The 26170-nt window shown below is 44.0% G+C and overlaps 1 protein-coding gene across 4 annotated transcripts in view; it reads right to left on the bottom strand.

Moving 5' to 3' along the window:
- The window catches only part of FNDC3A (fibronectin type III domain containing 3A), a 222177-nt gene that overhangs the window by 31116 nt on the left and 164891 nt on the right, over positions 1 to 26170 (bottom strand). For all 4 annotated transcript variants that reach the window (XM_019529944.1, XM_019529943.1, XM_019529945.1 and 1 more), the window contains 7 exons: positions 17679 to 17836; positions 14148 to 14207; positions 9763 to 9901; positions 6585 to 6638; positions 3895 to 4019; positions 2436 to 2610; positions 1127 to 1213 (listed from right to left, as the gene is read on the bottom strand). In XM_019529944.1, coding sequence (XP_019385489.1) covers positions 1127 to 1213; positions 2436 to 2610; positions 3895 to 4019; positions 6585 to 6638; positions 9763 to 9901; positions 14148 to 14207; positions 17679 to 17836 — 798 coding nt within the window. The remainder of the gene's footprint in view (positions 1 to 1126; positions 1214 to 2435; positions 2611 to 3894; positions 4020 to 6584; positions 6639 to 9762; positions 9902 to 14147; positions 14208 to 17678; positions 17837 to 26170) is intronic.

Genomic DNA, 26170 nt, shown 5'->3' with positions numbered 1-26170 from the left:
TTCTACATATTTTACTGATGAAGCTTGAAGTACTATAGTTTGAAATCTAATGGATTTTCTGCTGTAGTAACATCTGAATTTGTAAAATACTGAAATAATGTAATATTCTAGTAAGCGCAAAATGAAACAAAAACATAGGTTGAGTTCTTGTCTTTTTACATTTTACATTAAATTACAGAAATAAAAAGTTGGAAATTGATAAAGTGGCTGGGCTAGTAACTTGCCTTAACAAAAGCATGGCAGGTCTGAAGTAAATCTGTCCCCTTTTTACTTCTGCTGGTTGTACCTATAATATCCCTTTGTCCCTTGTGGAAGCCCTAACTAAGCTAGAAACAAAATGGTTTAGAAACTACCAAGATGACAGAATACATGGAAAAGTAAGATTGTATTTAATGTGGCTTTTATTGTCTTTAAAACCTCACTAGAATCCAACTAATAGCAATAATGTCAATATAAATGGAGAAGATGAATGTAAGCCAACAAGCATCTTACAAACATTAAATCTCCAGATAAAATTTACAGAATTAACAATTACTTGGTTGTCTTTGTGCTTTTAAAAATGAAGCTAAGGAGATGCAATTAGTATTTATGTATTATAATAAGGTTTCCAATGTTTATAAAGCTTTTTGCAAAAGCCTTAAGGAATACTACCACTACTAATACAATTTTTCCTTCTGTAATAAAAACTGAAGACCTGATTAACACAGCATTTGTTATTTTTCCCTTTTTGTGTAGGAAGTGAACAAGAACCATTCATATTGAAAAGTATCTCAGTAAACCAACACAGGGTATGAACATTTTGAGTGTGTACTGTGTTTGTTAAAGATAAACTTAGGAGTACTTATGGTTACTATACATTTATCTCAAATGTTCACAACAGCAACAGTATAGCACCAAATCCTCACAACTTTATCTCCAAGAACTGATATAAATGTTTACAACTTAAATTCATATGCAACCAGAGGCCTTAACTTGTTTCTAGTATGAGGTTACATTTGATATTTATGAAAGACAATGAGAATAAAGCATGTTGTTAGTTTGTTTTCATCACAGAAACCTGCTTAAACAATAAAAGTTTAAAAAGAACACTGCAGAAAATATAGCCAAAGTACGTGAAAATACTTACCCTAAATTTATACTTTGTACTGCGCCTCAAATTCTTCACTGTGCAGGTGAGATCATCACCATCATATTTTGGCTTGAAACCATATCCCTAAAGATGAATAAAATGTTCCTACTTGAAATATACATTTATAAAGCAGGTTATACAGCAAAATACATATAGTATAAACATACAGAATCTGAAACACACAGTACTTCATTAGGTTTTGATTTGAAGTTATGAAAATTAATTTTTATTCTGTAAACATAAACCACTTTTTACAGTGACCCTCTACTGCTGGGAGGCTCTATAAAAGGAACCAAAAACTATGATCAAAACAATATAATAAAATCATAATAAATTCATCATCCTGTGGCTATAATATAGAAAAACAGAGTCTGTAATGCAATAAAAGAATAAGGAAAAATAAATATGGAGCCAACAGAGGTCATACTAAACCAAGTCTGGGGTGGTTTAGCAGGATTCATTTAAAAATGAAAGCAGACAGCCTGAAATGACTGTCAAGGGGAGAAAGTTCCAGACTGCAGTGATTTGGGCCTGGATCCTGCAAGGATTAATGCTTAACTTAATATGCACAAGTACAGTTTACATATAAACTTTACATAGTTAAAAATACACGAGTCTCTGCAGGATTAGAGCTTAATATGACTGCTAAGGAAAGCTGTGTTCCAGAACAAACCGGGAAAACAACGTGGCTTGTATTAAAGGAGTGCCATAATTTACTTTAAGATAAACCACATGGCAAATATTACACTGTTTAAATATTAATGGGCTGTCCATAGAAATTACAGTGCGTATATACCTTTAATACACAATAAAATCTATCTATTAAGTTCATAACTCCTTAAAAGCCCACATGTTTGAATACAGCAAGACTTGTGACTTAGAAAAGTAGTTTTCCTGCAAGGCCAGGGACAATTTTTTAATATTTATATGATAAAAAATGTACCAATGTTTAACATTAGAACGCAATCTCATTATAAGAGAAATATGTTATTGGAGACATCTGGACCCAAAGTCTATGTAGCAATTACTAAAGGATGTTGCTGCCAAGAAATATGTAGACTGCACAATAACTTTCACAGTGAATGCTTTCAACTATTTTTCCAATTTTTATAAAACTTAACTTTTCCCTCTACATGTACAGCAGATATAACACAAATATCACAAATCTCAGCTGAACAACATGCCTCCTTCTCCCCAACAAAACAACCTTGTAAGGGCTATCATTATGATGGTGAAATACTATTAATTCATTCAAACATCCTTTTATGTTCTCTTCTCTTAATGAGAATATTAATTACATACTTACTGAGGTCTCATCCTCCATCTCCAAAATATATGATATTCCTTCATCTGATGGTGTTCCTGAGGGTTTAGTCCACTGTAAGCACAACCAAGTAACTCCAGCTTTAATGAGCGTAGGACTTGCTGGCATGGATGGGGCAGTGCCCGAGGTATGATACAGGACTTCTTCACTAAAACCACTGTTTTAAAACAAACAGTATATAAACCAGTATGCTAAAGTAGTAATAAGAGCAGAATTTCAATTTCAATTTGTCAAACAGGTTCTCAACTGGAAACTGTGTGCTGGCACCAAGCCGATTAATCTATATGCATAAACAGTATCTCAGTGTGTGTAACTTACAGACAACACAAATTCTGAATACAGCTTTCATTTTCCTAGGAAAGCTTGGTGCCTTATAAAAGTACATATTTTTTAATAAAACAGGCCATGCAATTGTTCTGCTGCTGCTCAGCAACTGCTGCACAAGAGTAAGTGTCTAGAACACTTGCACATTTATGTACTTTACCACAGCGTTTCTCAACCCATGGGTCATGACCCAAAAGTGGATCAGAAGAATATATGAAAAGGTCCCAAACAAACTTAAAAAATGGATCAACAAACTTTAAAAATGGATTCTTCTTTAAAGTAGAAAAAAGTGGGAAGCCATGGCTTTTCCCTTGTAGGCTGGCAGAGTTCAAGCCTACAAAGGGGTTCTTGGTTCCCCTTCCCCCCTACACACTGTGTGGCTGTGGCCTGAGGGTAGTGGGGTGGGAGTGAGGGGCACTGGGTTGGGACTGGCCATTGATGTACTAGCGGTTTTCACGTTCACTTGACACTCAAACACTACCAGTGGCTTCCTTTGAGCTGCAAAAAAATCACATCAATTCTTTGAAAGTCTGTGCAGTCAGAGGGTGGAGCAACAAGTGGGATTTTGTGAGGGGTGTGTGCTATACCAGCATTTCTCAACCTGTGGCTCTTGACCCAAAAGTGGATCGCAAGAATATATGAGAAGGTCCTGAACTTTAAAAACGGATTCTCCTTTAAAGGAGAAAAACGTGGGGAACCATGGCTTTTCCCTTGCACACACCAGCAGAGTTCCAGCCTGCAAGGGGCCACGTGCTCCCCCCCACCCTCCATTCCTCACACTGGGGGGCTAGGACCTGGGGGTGAGGGACAGTGGTCGGATGTGAGGGACACTGACCTTTGATGTTTACAAATGGGTCATGGTACAAAAAAGTTTAAGAACCACTGGTTTACCCAATCAATATCATAGCACATACTTCCCATTTATACTGCTTAAAATAGCAGTATAAATTACCTATCTGTAATGAATGCCAAACAGTTTAAGATCATTCAGTGGTATATCTACCACCTTGCAATTCCATTTGGGCATATGGCTGCTATTCCATAACGAGAACATGCTATCATATGTTGTTGCAAAATAAATGTGTGCTGCATATGCATGCTTATGTATACAACTCACCTCATGCCCATGTCATTTTTGGCTGCTAGTCTAAAGGTGTACCCCATTGCAGGTGATAATTTTGTAATCCTATACTGCTTCTGCTGGCCATAGTAACACTGAGAAAACTCTCCATTTCCTTTTCCCTAAAAGAAATAATGATATTAATTGCACTGTTTAGCCTGTTAATTAATCAAGAATGTATATCAATTAAAACATTGTGTATGATCTTGAAGAAAGTTCATTCAATTACACTAAGAAAGCCAAATATGCTTCAAAGAGGTAGCTGTTATACTGAAATTGTTATGAATGCTGAACTGAAAATGCTATCATCTTTCATTCCTCAGCTCCACAGGGCTGGAGGGGGAGACTGTGCGTGCAACCACTGCAGCACACCTATTTCTTTCCTGGCTAAGCTACACGTAAGTGATTTGGAAGATGTTTCCCTGGGAGCAGCTGAGCCAGCCTTGCACAAAAAAGGAGGAGACTTGGGACAAGCCTTCATTCACAAATCTCTCAGGGGAAGTATCTAATCACAAGAAAGAAAAAAATCTCACAGTAATGACTCAAAGTAATTTTAAGAGCCATCTGATGATATGGCAATTTTAGATACAGCAAATAAATTTTGGGAAATATATCTCTGGTTTTACACATCTTCTGAAAAGTGTTTATTACCAACACCAGCCTCAAAGATAAGTCATAATTTTCATCTGAATGTGTGCGCACAACCAGGGGTGGATCCAGGGGGGGCATTGTGGTGTGGTCATCATCCTCCCTGCTTCTACTACGTAAAATGGTGAGCTTTTTTGAAGACACACTAGCAGTTCCACTTCCCTGTGACCCCAGATACTTGGGTTGCCTCCAGAATCTGGACAGCAGGTACTGAGCTCAGATCATGGGGGGTGGAGGTAGGAGGGAGGGGATAGGGACAGGTAAGCAGGTGTATGAAGGGGGGAGCTGTCCATTGCTGTCCTCAGCCAACTTGGGGATAGGGGTAACCTCAGGGCTACTCCTACCCATGGGTGACTGATGCCTCCTAATATTGGGGGTTGGTACCAATAGCCAATCACCAAACAGGGGTGGGGAGGGGGCACCTCAGCAGCTGATCACTGACCGGGCCCTGGGGGTGGAGGGAGAAAAAAAATTGGGGGACAGCTGAGCATGTACGCATCCTCCACCCCTCCCATGCAAAAGTCTGCAGGGGGAGGGGTGGGGGGAGAGGAAAGGGCCATGTGGGGGGCAGGGGGTGAGGCTGGGGTTGGCAACAGGCAAGGATTGGGCTTAGAGCCAGGGTCCACTGCACCCATGCGGCTGCCCCTTCCACTTGCCAGGGGTCACTGCCCAGCACTGGCACTGGTGTCCACCGCCCCCTAGCCTTGCACTGGCCCTGGCTGCCTCCCCACACTGTGCTGCCATGCGTGTCCCGCTGATGGGTGGGCCTGGCAGGGAGGTACATGGTGCTGTGCCATGCTGCTTTCAAAGGCTGCAGCGAGGCACAGAGCATGCAGAGCCCACCTCGCCTCACAGCTGCAGTCTGCCCTTGCCCTGTGCAAAGACTGGGGGGGGAGGCATGTGCCCCCTTTTATTCCCCAGCGCTGCAACTCTGCAGGAGCCACTGGGTTGCACTTGTCCCATGACCCAACCCGATTGGGGCTCCATTCACCATAAATAGGGCCCCGACCGGGCCAGGTTGTGGGGCAATCAGAGCTCAGTGGCTTGTCTAGGGCCATGGCGCATTGGAGCCAAGGGGTTGGATGAACTGGCTTCCCTGCAGTGCGTGCAGCAGCAGGAGCCACCAGGCTCCAGTTGCCCCACGACCTGGCCCCCAGGAAATCTCAGTAGGTTTAGATTAGACATCCGTAAGAACTACTTCACAGTTAGGGCGGCTAGGATCTGGAACCAGCTTCCAAGGGAAGTGGTGCTGGCTCCTACCCTGGGGCTCTTTAAGAGGAGGCTTGATGCCTACCTGGCTGGAATCATTTGAGCCCAGTTTCTTCTCCTGCCCAGGCAGGGGGTCAGACTTGAAGATCTACAAGGTCCCTTCTGACCCTACTTCTATGATTCTATGATTCAGGGGGTGCAGGTGCACCCCCTACATGTCACCAGTGCTCCTACCCCATGTCAGCCAAGTGCTGTGGGGAGTGGCTGCAGGGACAGAAGCAGTAGCAGATGGTTCCTCTCTTGACCCAGAAGCAGGCACAGGAAGGGGGAACCCATGTTGCCACTGCCATCTCTGCCCAAACACTGTACTCTTAAGTTGCCATGCTCTGCACCCTCCAGCTCTTGTGTGCCAGGAGCTGCTCTGGGACTATCCCTGCCCCAGGTCAACCATGGACAGGGGCAGGTGGGTCCCCCCTTTCTGTGCCTGGTCCCTGCTCTGTCCTCCACTGGCTGGGGAGCTCCAACTGCACCTCACCCTTGGACTTTGCAGGTAATCCAAGTATCTGGGGCCATGGGGAAGTGGAAGCTGTCAGCATGTCTTCCAACCTGAACATCATGCAATGCCTGATGTAACCGCTCAAGCTGGTGGCCTCCCAGACTACTGTGAGATCCTGAGAACCAGGGGGGTTGAAGTCACTGCTGCAGTGCCAGTCACATCTGCAGCACCCCCCTTTTCAAAAACCTGTATTTGCCTATGTGCACAATTACATGTAGGGTTTTTGAAAATTGAAGTTAAAAAATATAAATAGTAGTGTAAATTTGCTGATTACCTCATCCCATTCCAAAAGGTAACTGTGGATTTTAGAACCATTGTCACAAGATGCCTGGAACAGGAAAACAAGAACATTAGATTGCCATAAACAGGGAGACAAGATCACCAGAGGACACTGGCTACTGGCTTGAGCCCTTCCTTCACAGGTCTCTTGCTCCTATCAAACTAAAGTCAGAGATGTTCTCTCATGTGACTGTTTGGTGTTCTGTGCAACACTAATATGTTCATCTCATCTGTTTCCATCTAGTGGACATTCAGTGAAATTTTCTGAGGAAATATAACAGGGTTGGTCAATTTGCAGTCAAGTGTTACACATGTTATGGGCAGACAGACAGTGTGTGGGGCACGTGGCAGATCAGGGAGAGGACAATCAGCACAGTGGCAGATAGGGCAGGAAGAAGAAAGGAGAGCAGCAGATTGGGTAGGGACCATAGAGCAGAAAGCAGAGCAAATTGGCCAGGGGAAAGGGATTGAAGTGGTACACAGGAAAGTGCAGGACTAATTCATGGTAAACCTGCCTAAAAGGTTGGCTTCTCGATGAACTAGACTAGGGTTCTGTCCTATTCACATACTCTCCACATGAACCTGTTCTACTTTGCTTAAATGATTACGCAAATACAAGACAACTTCAAATTTAAAATTATTCTCAATAATTAGATTGTAAACATGGAACATTTATAAATTTGTTATAATTTTCCATGTCTAGAATCAAATTATTGGAGTCATTTTAATTTGTCCCTCCCACTGCTGCAGTGGGACAAGCAGTGGCAGGAGGGCAGGCAGTGGAGGGAGTCAAGTGGCTTAACCCCCCCCCTTGCTACCTGTCTCCCTTACTGCTTGGCTCCCCCACTGCCTGCTCTCCCTTGGGGCATGCATGCCTTGGCGCCTGCCCCCTACCCACAGTGACTGCACCTTCCCCTGTACCTTGCCCCTGGCACTTGCCCCCTCTTCTCAAGGTGCTACCATCCCTTGGTGCCTGCCTCTTCCTGCTTGCCCTTCGCTCCCAGCCCCTCCTGCCTACCTCCACACCACTTACTCTCAATCACTGCTCCTGACCTGGGCATGGACTACGTTGTTGCTCTGGCCACGCAGCAGTGGTTGCAGTGGCAGCAGCTCCAGCCCTGGGTCAGAGCTGGAGCTGAAGGTGGAGCAAGAACTGCTGCTACCACTAATGCATGGCCAGTTGGGGGGTTGGGAACCTGTGCTTTTTACCTGTGTTGAAACCAGAAACATGATGGAGTGGCAGGGGATGGAGTGGGAAGAAGAAACTGGGGGAAGAGGTGACGAGGGAAGCAGAGGCTGTGTGGGCCAGCAACTACAGCTCTGACCCCAGGCCAGAGCCAGAGCCAGGGCAGCCACCTGCCTTCCCATTTATACTTGAATCCAAGATAAGGGGCTTCCCCCCATGTTGAATGGGGGGGGAACCTCACCTTGAATTTGAGTAAATATGGTAAACATACATCAAAGGTGGGGTGGGGGACAGAAGAGTACTAACTGTAGTCCAGCGATTAAGGCAATGGGTCCCAATCCCCTCTGTCCTATGAGTAATGATCACAGATCCAGGTTTTCTGTTTCCCACAGAAAAATGGAGAAAACCATGGATTTTACCCTTTGCTGGAGGCAAATATGGATTTTTCATTTTACCAGAGAAACTTGCAGACTTTGCAGTTTTGCAAACAGCTCTCTGCAGGCTGGCAGAGTTCCAGCCTGCAAGGGGCTGGGGAGAACCAGGGGAGGGTGGGCAGGCAGGGAGCATGGTGTGAATGTATATGCACATGGCCACCAGGCAGCCTGGAGAGCAGCTCTGGCAGGTAAGGAGGGCGGACTGAGGGTCCCATATGGAAGGAATTGGGCAGGACAGGGCTGGGGTTGCTGCCCAGCTGGATAGTATGTGGGGTTGGGGTCTGGGGCCACAATGTGTGCCTGCAGGGCCTCGGCAGGGAGTGGGATGGGGCCACAGGCAGCTCATTCAGGGGGTGGGGGGACTTCCAGGGGAGCTGGGGGAGGACCCATGCCCCCAGATCTGTGCGAAGGATGGGGGCAAGGGTGGGTATGGGCTGTAGCAGAGGCGGCAGTGTGGGGTTGTTCCCTCACTGCTGCCACTCGCACAGGGGATGCATTGCCAGGGCAGTGTGGGGCTTGTAGCAGCAAGCAGCTTTCCTGTATGGCCCTGTTCTGCCCTGAAGCGCCAGGTCCCACCTACTGGGCTACAGAGGCCCTGGGGGAAGGCAGCAGGGTGAGGAGCTCAAGCCTGCAGTGGACAGCCTGCATCCCCCTCCCCTTGTACAGATCCGGGGGGGGACATGTCCCCCTTGCCCCTCTGGAAGTGTATGCAGTGGCAGGGAGCTGACCCTACCTGTCCAAGCCCGCAGCAGGCAGGCAGCAGTGGGAGGGGAAACTGGGCTCCATTTCACTGCAGCAGCCGCTGCCTCCTGCCAGGGGCGGGGGGCTGTGGACCTGGGTCCCTGGCCCTGTAGCCCTGGCAGCCAAGGTCCCCTCTGGCAGGGCTGGGGGTGGCAGGGGTCTGTGGGTGGGGTTGAGGGGCACGAGCAGGGCTACGGGGCTGTAGGAGGTTGAGTGAGGGGCACCAGTAGGGCCCAGGGGTTGTTGTGGGGGGAGTGAGGGGCCTTTCATTTTAGTCACAGATTTTGGGGTTTTATCAGAGAATTTGCAATTTTTTATCAGAGAAAACCAGGATCACTGGTAATGATGTTAAGCAAGTAACATGCCACAGGCAACATTATGCTTTGTTCTTTCTCTCAACCTAGATGCTAGTAGTAAAGGACTCCGTTTAAATTTTTTATTTCTTGCTACATGCACTGTTGGAAACTCACAGGCAACATGATGCCCACAAACCCTGGTTTAGGTACCACTGGATTTGGACATTTACCTGTGGCCTAGGGAGCAGGGACTTGAACCTCTGTCTCAGTTTTCAGTCTAGTATCTTATATCAACAGGCTCTTTGCTATACTGTGGTAAGGCTACTTCTCTTTTTGAAAAGAAATTCTATCCTGGACCTCAGAAAACTTTCCCATGAAAATTTTGTTGAAAGAGATATATTTCTACAACATGTTTTGGTTTCATTTAAATGTTTTTGTTGGAAAAAGCTAATTAACTGAAAAGTTATTGAGTGGCTCTGTAAATCTCTTTGAAAGTACATATAAAACAAACCTTACCTTCCACTGAAGAGTAAGAGAATTTTTGGTCCGATTTGTTATCCTTGGAGGATTTGGAATATCAGGTTCACAGCTCATTGTGGTAAAACTCTCTGCTTCAGAAGGGTTTCCCTTTATGCAGTTGCTTTCTGCTTGAACTCTAGAGTAGTAAAACAGTTTGATGTTTTGCTTCAGAATCTGAATAATACTTTCTGTAGAACTGTAGAATTATTTAAAGATACAAATAAAAGCAAAAAAACCAATTCTCCCTTTCTCTAAAGTATTGCTGTTAAAAGTAACATCTAAAAATACTCTGACTAATAAAAGTAATGCTCATAGGCGGATCCAGGATTCTGAAAAAGGGGGTATATGAGCAGTGTTGCAGGAATGGATGCACCCCCCCGTGCCCAGCCTCAATTGTTACTAGGTAGACAACAGCATGGAAGCAGTTGGAGACTTTTTAGGAATCAGGTAAGAATCTCTCTCACCCCACAGCTCTTGGCACCCTCTCCTTTTCCCTCTGTGCTCAGCGGCATCTCCCCTCTTTGCCCATTTCCCCCTTACCCTCTCTGTGTGAGGGAAGGCTGAGTGGAGAGCCAGGCTCAGCTGGGGACAGCAGCAGTAGGCAGGTCTCCTCTTCCTATACCCAAAGGCATCAGTAGAGAGGGCAAGGGGCAGAATGGTCAGAGAGGGGAGATGCTCCTGAACACAGAGGGGAAGGGGAGAGGGTGTCGAGAAAGGTGGGCTCTTACCTGCTTTGGGGACTCAGAAAGTCCCTGGCTGTACTCCTGTAGCATGGTCTGAAAGGTGGGTGTGATCACCACTGTACCCACTCTGGATCCGCCCCTGGTCATGCAAGGGGCAAACATAGTACATTGTTTTGGATATGCACTAGTTCCTGTCAGTCACCATTTATTGTCTACATAATTATACATTATGCATTAGTCCCTGTATCTAGATAAAGTAACAAATGCAGTACCTTGGATAACAACATTTCATAAGCACTTGTAAATGATGACTGATGGTGACTATTGCATTAAAAACAAACAACAGCCCAAACCCAAAATTCTCTAATGTACATATACCAAATAAAATGATAATAGCCTTCCTCCCCAAACATACACCAACGTTTCTCAGTTAACTTTTATACTTTGGTTATAAGCAAATTAATTACAGATTCTATACATATGCTTTAACTGTAAATAAAGTAAAAACTATTTTAAAAAGATATGAAGAATTATATTGAGGCTTATGCAATATCTAAAATATCAGATATATAAAATATGTTAAGATACCATCAATTGTTATAATTTCTTCAAAACAAAAATATCAGGTATAGTATTTCAAAAGTTTCTTAGAGAAAACAAATGGTAGAACATAACACTACAACTTTAGCACACAGAGGTCGGAAGGAACTGACTCCTAGAGATAAATAATATAAAACAAGATAATGTAACATTAAGATGAAAGATACAGGACTACCTGCTGGCAGAGGGGCTATCTACATTGAACTTGACCACTGCCTCCCTTTCATCTGTACCCAAAGTTTTATTATTGCTGTAACTCCTAAAAATCCCATTGATCTGCTACCTATGCAGGTTTTTGTACTGTCTGCCTGATCAGTTTTTGTATTCATCTACAAGGATGCTACTTTTGACTGGATCTAGGGCGGAGGTTCCCAACCTTTTTATGCTGCGGACTTGCAAACTGCAGACTAGCAGTGACCAGCATATGTGGGCAGGCAGCCAACCCTTTTTTATACTGAAAAAACCCTCCTTTGCCTCCCTGTTGGGAGCCCCTGTTGGGAACCCCTGATCTAGGGTCATCAACAAGAACAGAATGCATGTCTTTCAAGCTCACCCCCTGTGAACTGATTAGTTGTTGAAGACTACCATACATTGGGGTCTGGAGAAATTTCTTCTTCTTAACCAGTTTTTCACTGCAAACAGTGGAACCCAGGATGGCTGTGGAATCTCCTTGCTGTTTATCCTCCTACTTCTGCAGATGAAACGGTGCATCGAGTTTCAAAACATTATGAGGGAAAGAGATCTTGCTTTTTTATTGAGATGACTAAGGGTGCTGACAGAAGTGATGTTTTGTTGTGTGACTGGCCCCCTGAAGCTGTCTATGGCCATGCCCTGACAGAAGTGCATGACTGCAGAGCATTTTAAAAGTGCCCAATCGTGCAACAATTGGAATACACGTGAGGGTTCCAAAATGGAACGCCTTCATTAACTTTTGTAAGTGCATTCCCTAATCCCATCCCTGTGGGACAGTGATCCCGCTGACCCAACAGATGTTTGCTTTTGGGTCCAGGGGGTTGGGGGACTGAGCTCCATTTTGGAGCATCTGTGTGTCTGCAGCCTCTCTTCCCTAGTCCTGTCCCTGCCCCCCTCCCAGTTCTGGTGCTGCCTTCAGGATGGGAGAGGAGGGGAGGGGAGGGGAGGGGAGGGAGCTAGGGCTGGGGTTTGCCTAGTTTGTGCTGAAAGGTGGGGCAGGTGGTCTGGAGTGGACTGGAGTCTAATCCACCTGCCCCACCCTCCAGCACAGGTTATGTAAGCCCCAGCCTGAGCACCCTCCCCTCTCTTCTTCCCATCCCATCCTGAAGGCAGCACTGAAGCTGGGTGGGGGGGCGGGTTGGGACTAGGGAAGAGAGGCTACAGAAATGCAGCTGCTCCAAACTGGAGCTCAATCTCCCAATCCCCTGGACCTAAAAGCAAACATCTGTTGGGTTGGCAGGATCACTGTAACTCACAGCGCTTCCTGTGAAGCACCATGAGTTACAGCATGAGTTACAACAAGGAGTTCCACATCTGTCAGTGTCCTAAGTTGTTTGGTTTCCTAATTGCCCAGTAAGGTTCTCTCCAAAAAGGAGTACATTTGGTGTTAAATTTTACTGGTTGGCTTTTCAGTTGCATAGTCACATCTTCCATCCTTCCTGAATGGGCCTATAGTTCTCTTTTTCCTGGCAACTTGTATCAGGCGTGCTCACTTCTGACTCATCTATTCCTCACCTTCTGGAATTCTATCCTCAGGTTGCTAGTACAGGGCTCTGATGCCTCACCTACCTGCACTGGTTCTCAGGGATTCATTGGTACTTGCTGGATTGGTACTTCATTGGTATTTGCTCAGGAATTCATTAGAACATGTAATTACAAGGAACCATGGGATTGCAGTATCCAAGAATAATCCCACTGGAAGGGTAACAGACCACTGAATGCTGATGGAGTTACATACAAAGACAAACTATGTCTTTGTATGCCTGTCTTGCTGGTCTTCATTAAATCTCCCAGGATAAAACCAAGGGTGACATTTATACTCTCCACTCCCCTCACTATTTGCAGGATGGGCAAGTCTGCTTTTGACCCTGGTTATTTGGAACTGTTGGCAAACCTGTTGTGAATAGCTGTGATTCAAGTTTTTACTTCTGATCATGGTAGAGGCAATAACTAAATATTTTCTTCAATGCATCTGTAACTGTCTCATATTCTTTGAATCTATACTCCCCGAGCCACCATATACTTTGACGAGATGTCATACTCTCTCAGAAAATACCTGTTTTCACCTGGCCTTCCTGAGAGCAGCCTTTTCAAGTCAGTCTTTTCATATTCCAGCTGGCTAGGTGCTTTATTAATCACCAACACACACTGGCAATGTTCTTTGTAAGCTGGCTGACAATACAGTTCTGTTACCTTCATAGACCCACCTTTTGGTAGCTGTATCAATGCAGTTGGCTACTGAACTACACTAAATAGCCTCAGCTGGGACTCCTAAAATGATTTATTGGCACACCAGCAATAACTCAGGTTCTAAGATTGTTCTTGACTGATGTTGCCAAAAGACTAGTCTGAGTCTATCCTCATTGCCCTTAACCAGCTAAAAGCATCTGCAACTACATTTTGCTTTCCAATTTGTTAACAATTGTGAATGCATATGTAGAGACAGTTCACGGCTACAGCAGGTTGGGCTTTATATAAAGCCACATGCATGGTACTGTTGTTAGAGTACACTGTAATTTCTATGCCCAGTAAAAATGGAAAACAGGCCGGTTTTTCTTGCCTACTGGGCCTGGACTTTATCCTTGACCATAGTCAGATAAAACTATTCTATATGTGGTTTCCTTCTCATACTATCTCCAAAAACCACTTGTTTTTATGGATAACAAGGTTGTCAATCTGTTTAAGTATAGATCTGACAACAAACATTAAGGCATCAAAGATTATCAGCATCAACAGTCCAACCATGCTATTTCATGATCTCATCAAGAGAAGAACAGGATGGCAGATGGCAGACTGAAAATGTTAGTCAATATGGACATGCTGTTATATATACAGATGCAATTAAATATTTTCAAATGTAATCTAAAATATTTCCATGGCATTTAAAAGGTGAAGAAAAATTCTTACCTTGCATGATAATCAGTTGCTGGTCTGAGATCATTGATAGTTACATTATTTTTTTCTCCACTGAAAAGAAGCATAATTTTGTTTTAAAAATTGCTTCTGACTTATAGAATTTAAAGATGGAAAAGGCCCGCGAGATTATCTAACCTAACAGTGCAGAATTATTCTCTGAAATATGTTTACTAGAGGCTAGTTGCTAAAGCATGCTAAGTATAGTAGAATAATCTATCTTTTGCTTGCAGGTCTTTAAAATCATCCTTCACTTAGTCACAACGAAATATATCATGTGAGTCTTGTCCTGGGGGGGACAGTATATGGTATCACTACATTAAAATACTATACATGTACATAAATACTTTATAAATACTGATCATCAGACATACTTAGGTACATAAAACACATTACCTAAAAGTGTAAATTAATGCTGTTACTCATATTCATATTAGTGGTATGCACACTGGCATACATGAAACGTGGAGACTTCCTGGAAACTGGTTCTCAATGAGCACCTTCCTGTAGCACTGAAGAAGTCAGGCTCTATAGGGGCTGTGCAATCTTAACCAGGTCATATTTTCCCCATAAATCCCAGTCATAAAAGAACAGAATTTGGAGGCAGAAGGAAAGGCGGCAGTAGCGTGAATATACAGAGTAATACAGGAAACCCTTGGTATTTGTGGGTTCAGCATTTGCAGTTTCAACCCACATTTTAAATGCACTTTAAACACTTACCAGAGCTCCTTGGGAGCTCTACGCTTGATGCCGCTGGGCTCCTGCTGTTGCTGCTGGAGCTGTCCCTCACCCCCCCAGCTGCCAGGGGCACTGCCTTCATGAATCCAGTGCCCTATACACAGATTTCGCCATTCACAGGGATCACAGAAAAGTATCCCCTGTGAATAGTGAGGGTTGCCTGTACGCTCAAGAGACACAAAATTAATCTGGTAAAACATTTTTAGATATGCTATGATAGTTCATTTATTCTCCCTTGTTTTTAAGGAGAATGAAAGAGTTGTATGGTCTATGATTTTGTTGATGGGAGTCCAGTCTTGCTTACATTGTGCCATTGCCATGATATTGTGTTTTGAAAGTAACTGAGGGAACCTGCCTTATTTAATGTTATATTATACAAGGCTAACAAAAGCTCACTGAGCCTGGGAAAGGGGTGCCCTTATTGTTAGTAGTGGTGTAGCAAAACCTCCAGTTTTTCTTTTTTTTCCTTTTAAAATGCATTCCCCCCCCTTCCCCATTCATTTCTGACTTTTTCTTTCCCTCTCTGTTCCCTACAGTTAAGTATAAGTGAGCTAAGACATAGGATAAGCTTCAGCATTGTATTTTGGTAGCAAGTTATATTTGTTTTGCTTTTTCTCCTTCTTTATATTGTATAATTATTATGTTTATATTGATTTATACTGTTCTATATTACTGTTTTACTGGGACTATATGATTTAGGCCTACATATGTTAGTTAGCATAAGTCATGTCAAGTTTCCATTTTGTTTGTCAAGTCTCCATCCTGTCCCCATGCCCAGTTGTGTAACCCATGACTCACACCTACCCCTCCTATGTAACTTGGTTCCTGAATGAATGGGGATGAATGAAGGTGCTTGACAGACAATGGCAGTAGGTCTAAAAATAGCTCCCTCTGAATGACTGAACCATCAACACCAATACCTGGATCAACGACCCAGCTCTTGGAACCATCCTCAGCATTCAAGAAACAAAAGATGAGGCAAGCCAACATTGTTCCAAGGCTTCACGTGCTCAGTAAGAACACCTGTGCCCCTCTGGAACAAGACTGACCTTGCCTGGACAGGCCCTCCCCATAGCAGTTCAGAGGTAGTCTGCCCCATAAAAGGGGTAGTGAAGACTGACTCCTTGGGATGCCCTCTCTATCTGAACCAGCACCATGCCACACCACTTATCCACCCAGAGGCCCTGCTGGCGACCCCCTCTGGACAACACCTACTGGACAAAGACCCCTTTCCAGCCTGGATAGGTAGCTATCACCCCTACCCTCTCTTCAACCAAGGACTTGGACTCTGTTTCTCTTCCGTACCTGGACTTCAGCCCTTCCACTGAGAATCTTTCTCCTGCTGCCATTGTGAGTGCTTGTGTGTGTGTGTATATATGTGTGTGAGTGAACTAATAACTTCATGGGGCTGTGTGGCATGCTGTCTGTTTAATAAACCTGTTATTTGGACCTCTGAGTTGGATTTTGCTTTACTATTGTTCAGCCCTGCTCCAATCTCTGCTCCTCGCCCCTCTAACTTCTGTCTCATTTCTCCCGCTCCTGCTTCTGGCTCACTGCCACCTCCAACACCTGTCCTGAGCTCCTCTCTGCCTCCAAATCCCCTGCTTCTTTGCCACTGTCTTATCTCTACTGCCTTTTCCCCTAAGCAACCACGTTTCTGCCTCAGTTTCTTTCTTGGCTGTCTCCTCCTTGCCACCACTTATCTGCCCCACCACAATATATCAGCTGTCTGCCTCAGTTTCCAGCCCCAAGCTCCCAGGTTTCTATCTCTCTCTCTTTCCTGGTTGTCTCCTCCTTGCCACCAGACTTCTCTTTTTTCTTTTTTCCCTCTCATGCACCAGGGACCTAGAATAACCCTGGGGCCACTTGATCTTAAGTAAACCCAAGCCTCAGTCCCTTGGTCAGCTTTTCTCTAGTCCACCGGTTCCAATCTCAGTTTTGGCAACTTTTACTCCCTAACTTTAACTCTCTGTCTCACCTTAACCTTCCCCCAAGTATCCCAGGTACCGCAAGCACACACATACATATTGTACCATCCAAGTTAGGAACTTATCTATGTGTAGGTGGGTTGCATGTGTGTGAACTGGTAAGGGTATGTGTGTGTGTGTATGTATATATATATATATACACATACACATATATACATACACACACACACATATATATTATATAATCTTGTGTGCATGATATGCAAATTAGTGATCTGTGTATGTGTACTGAGTGTGCGGATATTGACAATTGATTTCTGTCTAATTTTTAGTGTGTATGTGCTTGAATTGGTGATAGGTATGCATGTGCCTAGGCTGGTTTAGATGTGTATGTGCCTGAGCTTGTAGTGTGTGTGTGTATGTATGTGTATGCACCTAATTGATTTGTGTGTTTGTATATGTGCAATTGTGTCACACCCTCCTGTCTAACAGCACAATATTGAGATCCTGAGGGATGGCCTGACTCCACAGTTGGAATTTAAGCAAATAAATAAATAAATAAAACAAAATATGTAGTTCTGGTCTTCAGTGTTTGAGAGCCCTCAGCCTTCCACTGTAGTCAACTGAAGTGTAGTTAGTGAAACTTCAAGGCATTATCCACCTCAAAGTATTAAGCCGTTAACTAATACATTTTTGTTAAAAAGCAAAAAATCAGAGTTCCATCTTACTGATTAAAATAGTTTGTCTCATGGGAACCTGCATGGCACTCAGGTTGTAGACAAAAGGCAGGCTTCTAAATGAGGCTTTAATTCACATAATTCAATGCAGTAGTAATTTAATAAAGATAACAAATACCTACGTATACATAGTTTTGTATTTTCCATCTTTTCCGGTGTTTGAAATCAGAACTTCATAAATATACACCTCTGGCATACTATTTTTGTCAGCATCCCCATTGATAGCACTGGATGGAGGGGACCATGTAAGTATTACTGTTCTTGCCTGAATATCTGATACCTGAAAAAACATAACATTTGAGCACGCTGTTAAATAACTGCAAGCATAAACAGGTGCTATAACAGGTGTAGAATCAATAAAAGCTGAAAATAATATAAATATCAGTTCAGAATATCTGTTCAATTACAATAGCTCACTGATTAAGTTACAAATGTGTCCAAATCCCATATTTGGAAAAAATAGAAATGGCATCATCATCTCCATCCTAAAACACAATGCTGACTGCAACCAAGGAACATTTATGTATAAAGCGCCATCTAGTGGTTAAAAAGTGAATGGTGTGATTATATTTGTGACCCTTGAATATTAATTCTGGGAATAATTGTTTTGGAAATTCGTTGCCTCCAGAAATAAGAGAACCCAATGGCTATCTTCACAGCTGGCAATATGGAATTGCCATTTAGGAGCTGAGTAAGAAAACAACCTTCAAGAATTAAGTGGTTGATAGGACGTACAGAGAGCAAACAGAGTTGACAACTAAAATTGAACAGTTCTGTGTAGGCTTCAGCCCAAGAGAGCACCAAAAACTGGTCAGAGACAAGAGGGAAACCTTGCTGGGAACTCCATGCTAAATGAAGTGAGCAGAACGTTTTGCAAGAGGCAGAAAGATAGCAATAATAGAAAACTATCCTGCTATCTTCACATGAAGCATAAATAAGTTCCCAGCAAAAAGACAGGAAATGCTGCTTTGGTGGTACATCCACACTAGTACCAAAAACACTGCATTAGGCAGCTTTCCACAGATCCCAGAAGTCCTTAGGGAACTGGGAAGGAACCAAGAGAGAGGAATATCCAATCTTAGAAATCCTTCCTGTCCCTCAAACCAAAGAAGAAAAAATGCAGAAGGTAAACAGTTATTTTGCATGGTGGGCAAGGCAAAGGACAGGTTTTGTGGAATACTGGCAAATCCACTCATTGCTGGTGGTGATGTGATTCTGACAGATCCCATATGAGTAATGAGTATCAGTTTCCCTGGGGAGAGATTAGCTAGAGCGGTCAGGAAAGCTTTAAACCAGCCAAGATGGGGAAGAGTGATACATAATAAGGTAATCACACATGTAAAGCCGGTCCCAAGGCATCAGTCACACAACAAATCCAAGAAGAAAAGAACATGAGGCATATATTTTTAAACTATCTTTATACTAATGTTAGGAGCCCTGATAATAAACTAGATACACCAGAAAGGATCATATATGAAAGGAAATACAGACTGGTTGATGGCACTAAACACGAGTGCTGGAACACGATGCTTAATGATTACAATTTATTTTTTTGAAGCTAGATAATAAAAGGGAAGCCTTCTACATTGATTACAATATTAAAGTCACAGGCAACTGAATTTCACAGGACTTTGAAAATGTATATGTTAAAGTTCCAACTAGTAAAACTAAAGCTGATGTACTGATAAGAATCTGTTAAAGACCAACAAAAATCACTAAGACAGGACAAATTTTTCTTAAGCTGTATTGTGTAAGAAGAAAAATCTTATCATTTATGATTTCTACTTGAGGGACATTGCCAGTCACCTCAAGCAATCAGTGACAAAGCTTTTTTTTTAAGAAACTTTGAAAATGATAGGTAACTTCTCAACACAGGAAGTTATGTAACTAGCACAGAATAATTCAATATTGAACTTCCCTCTGATAGACAAAGAAGTGTTAATCACTGACCTAAAAAAGAGAGGTTGCCTAGGTACCAGTTAACATGAGCCCATTGAATTTACTTATGCAAGCAGAACAAGGTTCCAAATATTAGCTGGAACTCTAATAGGGTCATTATGCCAAAGCTCAAAGCAGTAGGCATAATGGACTCTGATCATAAATTTAAAGTGGAAAGTATTAATGAAAACTGGGAACTGTTAAAAAATCCATGATTCCAATGAAGTTACTGTGTACAAAAAGCCATCATAATTTAAAGGAGATAAGGAAGTGTCAAAAGAAAAAGAAATAAAACCCAAATATATGGAAAGGATGAAAAAAAGTGAAACTAAGTGGTAATGACTATAAGTTATGAATTTAAAATGTTTAAGTACCTAATAAGGGTAGCTCATGTGTTCAATAAAATATTAATAGATAATAGGTTTAAAGAACAGTAAAAGTAATTTTTAAACACAAGAATAAGAATTATTTATAGCTCAAATACAGGCCCACTGCTAAGTGCAGCTAGTAAAATTATAAATAATGATGTGGACAAGACAATTATATTCAACAGATATTTCTCTTCTGTACTTGGATGAAACAAAATGATGCATCTGTCTTATCTGATAGTATGGATTGCAAAATAAGTTTATTTTCTGTAACAAAGGAGAACGAGAGACAGCAGCTGTTAAAATAGTTTTCATATGAAAAGACATTAATTATTTCCACTTTAGAGTCTTAAAGGATGGAAGTAAGGAACTCCTTAACTCCCCCATCCCCTCCAATGTTAATTTGTAATATATCTTGGAAAACTAGGGAAGTTCCAAAGAACTCAAGAACTCCCAATGTAATTTCAATATTTTACAAATAAAAGAGACCTGGGGAACTGAACTGGTTAGCTCAATGTCAGTCCCAGATAAAAATAAAGACATGAAACTATTTTAGGACTCTTAACAAGAAATAGAGGTTAAAAATATAATTAGTGCCACTTAGCATGCTTTCATGAAAAGAAGTTCTGTCCAATCTAATTTGCCTTTTTTTCAGCATGACTACAGGTCTTGTTGCTAAAGGCAATGGTGTTACTACAGTATATGTGGATCTCTCCATGATATCTGACTTATGACATTATTTCTTACACAGAATGAATAAAATTTTAGTTTACCAAGAACATCAAAACGTTGCTGTAAATTGGGAGATGTCAATGAACGGGGATGCTTACAGTGGGGTCCTCCAGTTCCTAGTCCAATGCTACTCAATATTTTATCAGCAGGGATCTGGGTTTTGTTTTCCATGGAAAAATAGGAACCCCCCCACGGATTTTCTCTTTTAACTGAGAAAAACATGGATTTTTCTTTTTTTAATGGAGAAACACAGATTTTCCTTTCTAGCAAAGAACTCTCTGCAGGCTGGCAGAGTTCCAGTATGCAAGGGGCTGTGGGGAGTAGGAGAAGGGTGGTCAGGCAGGGGCACCATGTGCATGTGTGCAATCACACATGCATATGGCTGCCAGGCAGTCTGGATACTAGCTCCCACAGGTAAGTCTAGTAGGGAGGCAAGGGGGGATTGAGGCTCCCATAGGGAGGGATGGAAGGAGTTGGGGAGGGCTGGGGCTGCTGCGCAGCTGGCATAGTGTGTGGGGCTTGGACCCTAGGACCAGAATGCACAGCCACAGGGCCCTGGCGGAGACTGGGATGGAGCTATGGGTGGCTTGTCCGGGCAGGGGGGCAGCTCCCTGTCATTGTGTGCACTCCCGGGGGCGGGAGGTGGGGGGGACATGTGCCCTTCAATCTGTGCTTGAGGCAAGGGTGGGTGCAGGCTACCTGCTACAAACTCAGGCTCCCCACCCTGCTGCCTTCCCCCTGGGGCCTCCGCAACCCAGCAGGTGTGACCTACTGTGGCAGGGCAGAGTGGGGCAAGGTGGGGAAGGTCCTTGCTGCTGCGAGCTCCGTGCTGCCCTTGTGAACCACCCCCTGGCTGCTCGGCAGCAGCAGGTGTGGTAGTGCAGAGTTGTGCCCCTAGCTGCTGCCGGGTGGGCAGGTGGCACTTTGCTAGGATGACACTGAGCTCCCAGAAGAAGCAATGAACTTCCCTGCCTGGCCCTGCTCTGCCTGGATGCACTGGGTCCCACTCACTGGGCTGTGGAGGCCCTGGGAGTGGGCAGCAGGGCAGGGAACCTGATCCTGCAGCAGGTAGTCCGCCCCCAGCACCTCCATGGGCTCTACTCCTGCTGTGCTGCTTGTGGGGCAGGGGGAGCTGGTTTTAACAAGGTTTTAACACTTCTTTGCACAATTTTTGAAGACGAAATTAAAAAACATACCATCAACAAAAATATGACGTGTGCCCGAATGTTTGGTACTATTATAAGTGAAATCTAACATTTGAAAACATTCTGTTCTACTCAAGATCCTGCATTATTCCCATCACTATGTGCCTAAGTGCCTTTCAAAAGCGCATGACTCGCATCTGTCATCAGCAAGTGATGTGATCTACAACATGCCATGCTCTCTTCCCTCCTCTTCCCCAAAATGAAATCTGTGCATGAATTACTTTTATGTTAAATTTTTAAATATCTTTATGCCATGTTCTGCATCACTATTAATGAAGGTAACTTTAAAGTGCAGATTGTGCTTTGCAATGGAAAGGCTGAAAAGGCTGGTAATAGCCTACGGCCCAAGAGCTGGTTTTGGAGCACCAAGCAATTGGATCGATTTGTGAAGCTTGGACATCTGCAGTGGTTCAACAGCAGCATGATGTCTGCTGCACTTCTGCAGGAGGTTGGTGCATCTAGGGGAGTATCTGGAGGGAACAAAGCAGGAGTGGGGAAAGCAGTGTGACTCACCTTCTGAGCTACCTCTGTGGAAACAGTTCACCACTCCAAAAGTCCCCTATCCAGCCACAGATGGTAGAGTACATTACTTGTGAGAACTTTACATTAGTGAGGAATGTAGGAGTACTTCTAAACTGTGGATTGACTTTACCAACTGTGGATTTGCATGTTTAGAATACTGTCTTTAAACTCCTCAAATTATTTTCCTCTGGCAACCAGCACCATCTCTGTTTTGGTCAAACTTAATTTCAATCAGCTGCTTTTTATCCAAAAATAATAGGTCTAGCAGGAGATGAAGTTATGGATTTCATAGATTTCATAGACAATAGGGCTGGAAGGGACCTTGCAAGATCGAATCCAGCCCCCTGCCCCAGGGGCAGGAAGTCAGCTGGGGTCATAGGATCCTAGCAAGATAAACACCCAAATTTCTTTTGAAGGCGTTCAAAGTACATGCTCGAACCACCTCCAATGACAGACTATTCCAGACCTTGGGGGCTTTGAAAATAAAAAGATTTTTTCCCCCACTTAATTTACTCTGTGGATATCTGTGCTTTGGGTCCTTATCCCCACTTAATTTACTCTGTGGATATCTGTGCTTTTTCAAAATCTCTCTTTTCCCCCTATATAGAAAATTAAGTCAATTTCCCATTTGCACCAGGAAAGAAAACGCGTTTCCTTAAACAACTAAAAAATGTTTACATGCACAAGTGTGGTACTGGAAACTGTTTTTAATTTTTAAATTGACTACATTTCAAGTCTATTGTGTCTCATTAAAAAATGCAAATTTTTGTTTGAGGTTCATGTGTAAGTAAAGTATTTATGGTTATAAATGCTGTCTAATGATTATCATTTGAAAACTGTAGACCTTTTAATCAATGTTTACAAATTTCAATTTTTGTTCATAAAATTTTCTAGTTTAAACTGTGCATAGCTTTCTGGTGTTTGAAAGTATTTCTTAAAGTCCAACATCCATTTTATGTTCCTATTTCTCACAAAAAAAATGTATGTTAAAAATTATTATTAAGGCTGTAAAATCAAGTACTGAAAAACAGCAAAATTAGCTTGTTCTTCTTCTTACAATGGAAACAGACTTATTAATTTCCTGATGAGAATGCATCACTATCATATCTAAGTACATTACACACCTCCATGAGATGGATGTGTCATATTATTCCCCATTTTGCAAATGGGGCACAGAGAGATTAAGGTCAGCAGCAGGCACAAATTTTGGGTGTCCAGTCTCAGGCATCCAAGACCCAAGTTTTCGAAGTAAATTACAACTTTACTCAAAAGACAACTCTCTTTAGCTTTGTAATTTTAAGTACTCAGGACTTGTATAAATCAGGTTGCAGGGTTTTAAGTCAGGTACCCAAAAATGAGAAACAAAATTAGTGCCCACCTGTTTGGTTAAAGCAGTGGTGACCTGGCCCTGCAGGCTGGATGAGTGGTGTGGGGTCAGTCCATTGGCCAGATCTGGAGCATGTCATCTTGCCTGCAGAGCTGTTATTTGTGGAGTGTTAACTGCTGTGGCTCCTGGGGCTGTGGCAGCCACTGTTCTTCCCACTTCCAAATTTACAGCCCAAGGGGTGAGATGCCACAGCTCTGTGTTCTGGATCCAGTCTCTAAGTGGTAGGCCTGTACGAATAGGGAAGTATTCGATTCGGATTCAGCCAATTTGGAGGACAGTGATTCAATTCAGTGATTCGAATCACTGTCCCCATTTGATTCAGCCAAATCAGAATCGGAGATTTGGTGCTGGTTTGGCACTTCGGATCAGCCAGGGAGAGGCAGGCACAGCTGGGTGGCTACAGGTTCTCCCATGGCTCTTCTGGCTGTGCCTGCCTCTCCCCAGGCACGGGGAGCCGTGGGAGAAGCCCCCATGGCTGCCCTGCCAGATTTCATCCTTTGCCTGGCCCCAGCCTCCCGGCACTTCAAGAAAAACCAAACCCCTGCACTCACTGGTTTTGGCAGCAGGGATCAGGGCCTCTGAAGGCTTGTGGCAGAGCTCCCCCATGCAGTGCAAGGCAGTGGGGATTGCCCCCTCACCTGGCACCTGCATGGCAGCTGCCCCATGGTGCGGGTGCAGCACGCTGCCTGGGAGCTGGGACTGAGAGGTGGCAGACTCTGGGTGACATGTGAAGCCGCCCCAGTTCCTAGACAGCGTGTGGTGTCCTGCCAAGCTACGCTGCACCCACGCCATGGGGCAGTTGCCATGTGGATGCCAGGCAGGCTGGGGGTGATCCCTGCTGTCCCACGCTGCACGGGGGGGTTCTGCCACAAGCCCTCAGAGGCCCTGATAACCACTGCCAGAGTTGGTCAGTGTGGGGCCTTTTTTTTTTCCCCCCAAGTGCCAGAAAGCTGGGGCCAGGCCGGAGGGGTGGGGTGGACCAGGTGCAGGGCTGAGCAGGGGTGGGGGAGATCGGGAGCGCGTGCTGTGAAGGGGGTTCTGCTATGTGGCCACACAGCCCCTGCTACATCTGGTGAGTAGCAGGGCTTTTTTTTTTTTTAAAAGTGTTGGGAGCATGGGGAGCCACAGGGGAAGTCCCCATGGCTGCCCTGCCTGACCCAGTTGGCAGGGAGGTGGGTGCAATGGAGGTGCAGCTCGCTCCGGGCAGCAGCAGGGCATAGCCCCTGCTCCCAGTGCTGCTGCACCTGGATCAGCAGTGGGAGTGGGGGCTCTGCCCTGTTGCTGCTTGCCAGCCAGTGTGGAAGGGTGCAGGATGTGGGTGCGGCAGCGCTGGGAGCAAGGGGCTTTATCCTGCTGCCACTTGCCTCCTTCTACCTGGAGTGAGCAGTGCCTGCATCCTGCCCCCTGCCTCTGCCGCACCTGCATCCTGCTCCCTGAGTAATGCGCCCCCCCCCACCCCAGCTAGGCAGCTTGTCCCAGCCCCAGCCTCATCCCCAATCCCACCCTCCCCACACCCCAACCCCAACAGACTTACCAGCTGGAGGCACCTGTGTCAGCTGCCTGTTTAGTTTATGGCCGAATCTCCAAATGGCCGAATCTTTTCCAAAGCTTTTCCGAATTGATTTGGATGCTTTGGATCGATTTGGAGCTTTTAATTGGTCTCCCAATTTGATTTGGATTTGCAGATTCAGTCCTTGAATTGGGCTGAATCACCTCCAAATCGAATTGGCTACTAAAGTTTCGTGCAGCCCTACTGCAGGGCTCCTCTGGAGCTAGCAGCAAGACAAGCAACCATTAATGCTGCCACTGCTTACCATGGCACCGAATTTCTGGACCTGTAGGCTGTAGACATGATCAGAGACTGACGGACCACACTGACTGGTGCAGACTACGGAGCTAACAAAGCCCAGGGCTATGGATAATACATAGTTAAATTGGTATATAGTTAATAATCAACAAGATTAGCAATAGCCTAGAAAGTATAAAAAACATCTGTTTATCAAAGCCACTAATATTAACTTAAGCCAAAAATGAATGCTTTTTGGAAAAGTGTGTAATAGCAGCTAAAAGAAACAATTAATGTTTTGTCTTTTAATAACAATTACATTGTTTGTAGTCAGCTAGAATCCTCCTGAAATACGAATATGTCTTTATTAATGTCCTGTCAGCCTTGGACACTTTCAAGGGACTTACGCTAGTGGCTAAAGCAGGCCCCAAAGCCTGTTCCAGAGTGAACCTTTGCAGATGTTGACAATTGGCCTACTTGGCAAAATAAAAGAAACAAATCATGACAAGCTGCATTTCCAGATGGTGAGGGAAAGAGGTACGTAGTTCTCTTTCCCAGTATTATACTTTTCACCAGGACATACACCCAGCTAACTGGCATCTTCCAAGTCCACAGAAAAACTGGTTTAGTCCAGTTCAGTTCCCAAAGTCTCAGTGAAGAAAAGAAATATGAATAA

The sequence above is a fragment of the Crocodylus porosus genome, unplaced genomic scaffold (assembly GCF_001723895.1).
Source record: "Crocodylus porosus isolate Cpor-Errol unplaced genomic scaffold, CroPor_comp1, whole genome shotgun sequence".
Classification (NCBI taxonomy): Eukaryota; Metazoa; Chordata; order Crocodylia; family Crocodylidae; genus Crocodylus; species Crocodylus porosus.
The sequence above is the reverse complement of the archived record's forward strand: the minus strand, read 5'-3'. Positions and strand labels throughout refer to the sequence as shown.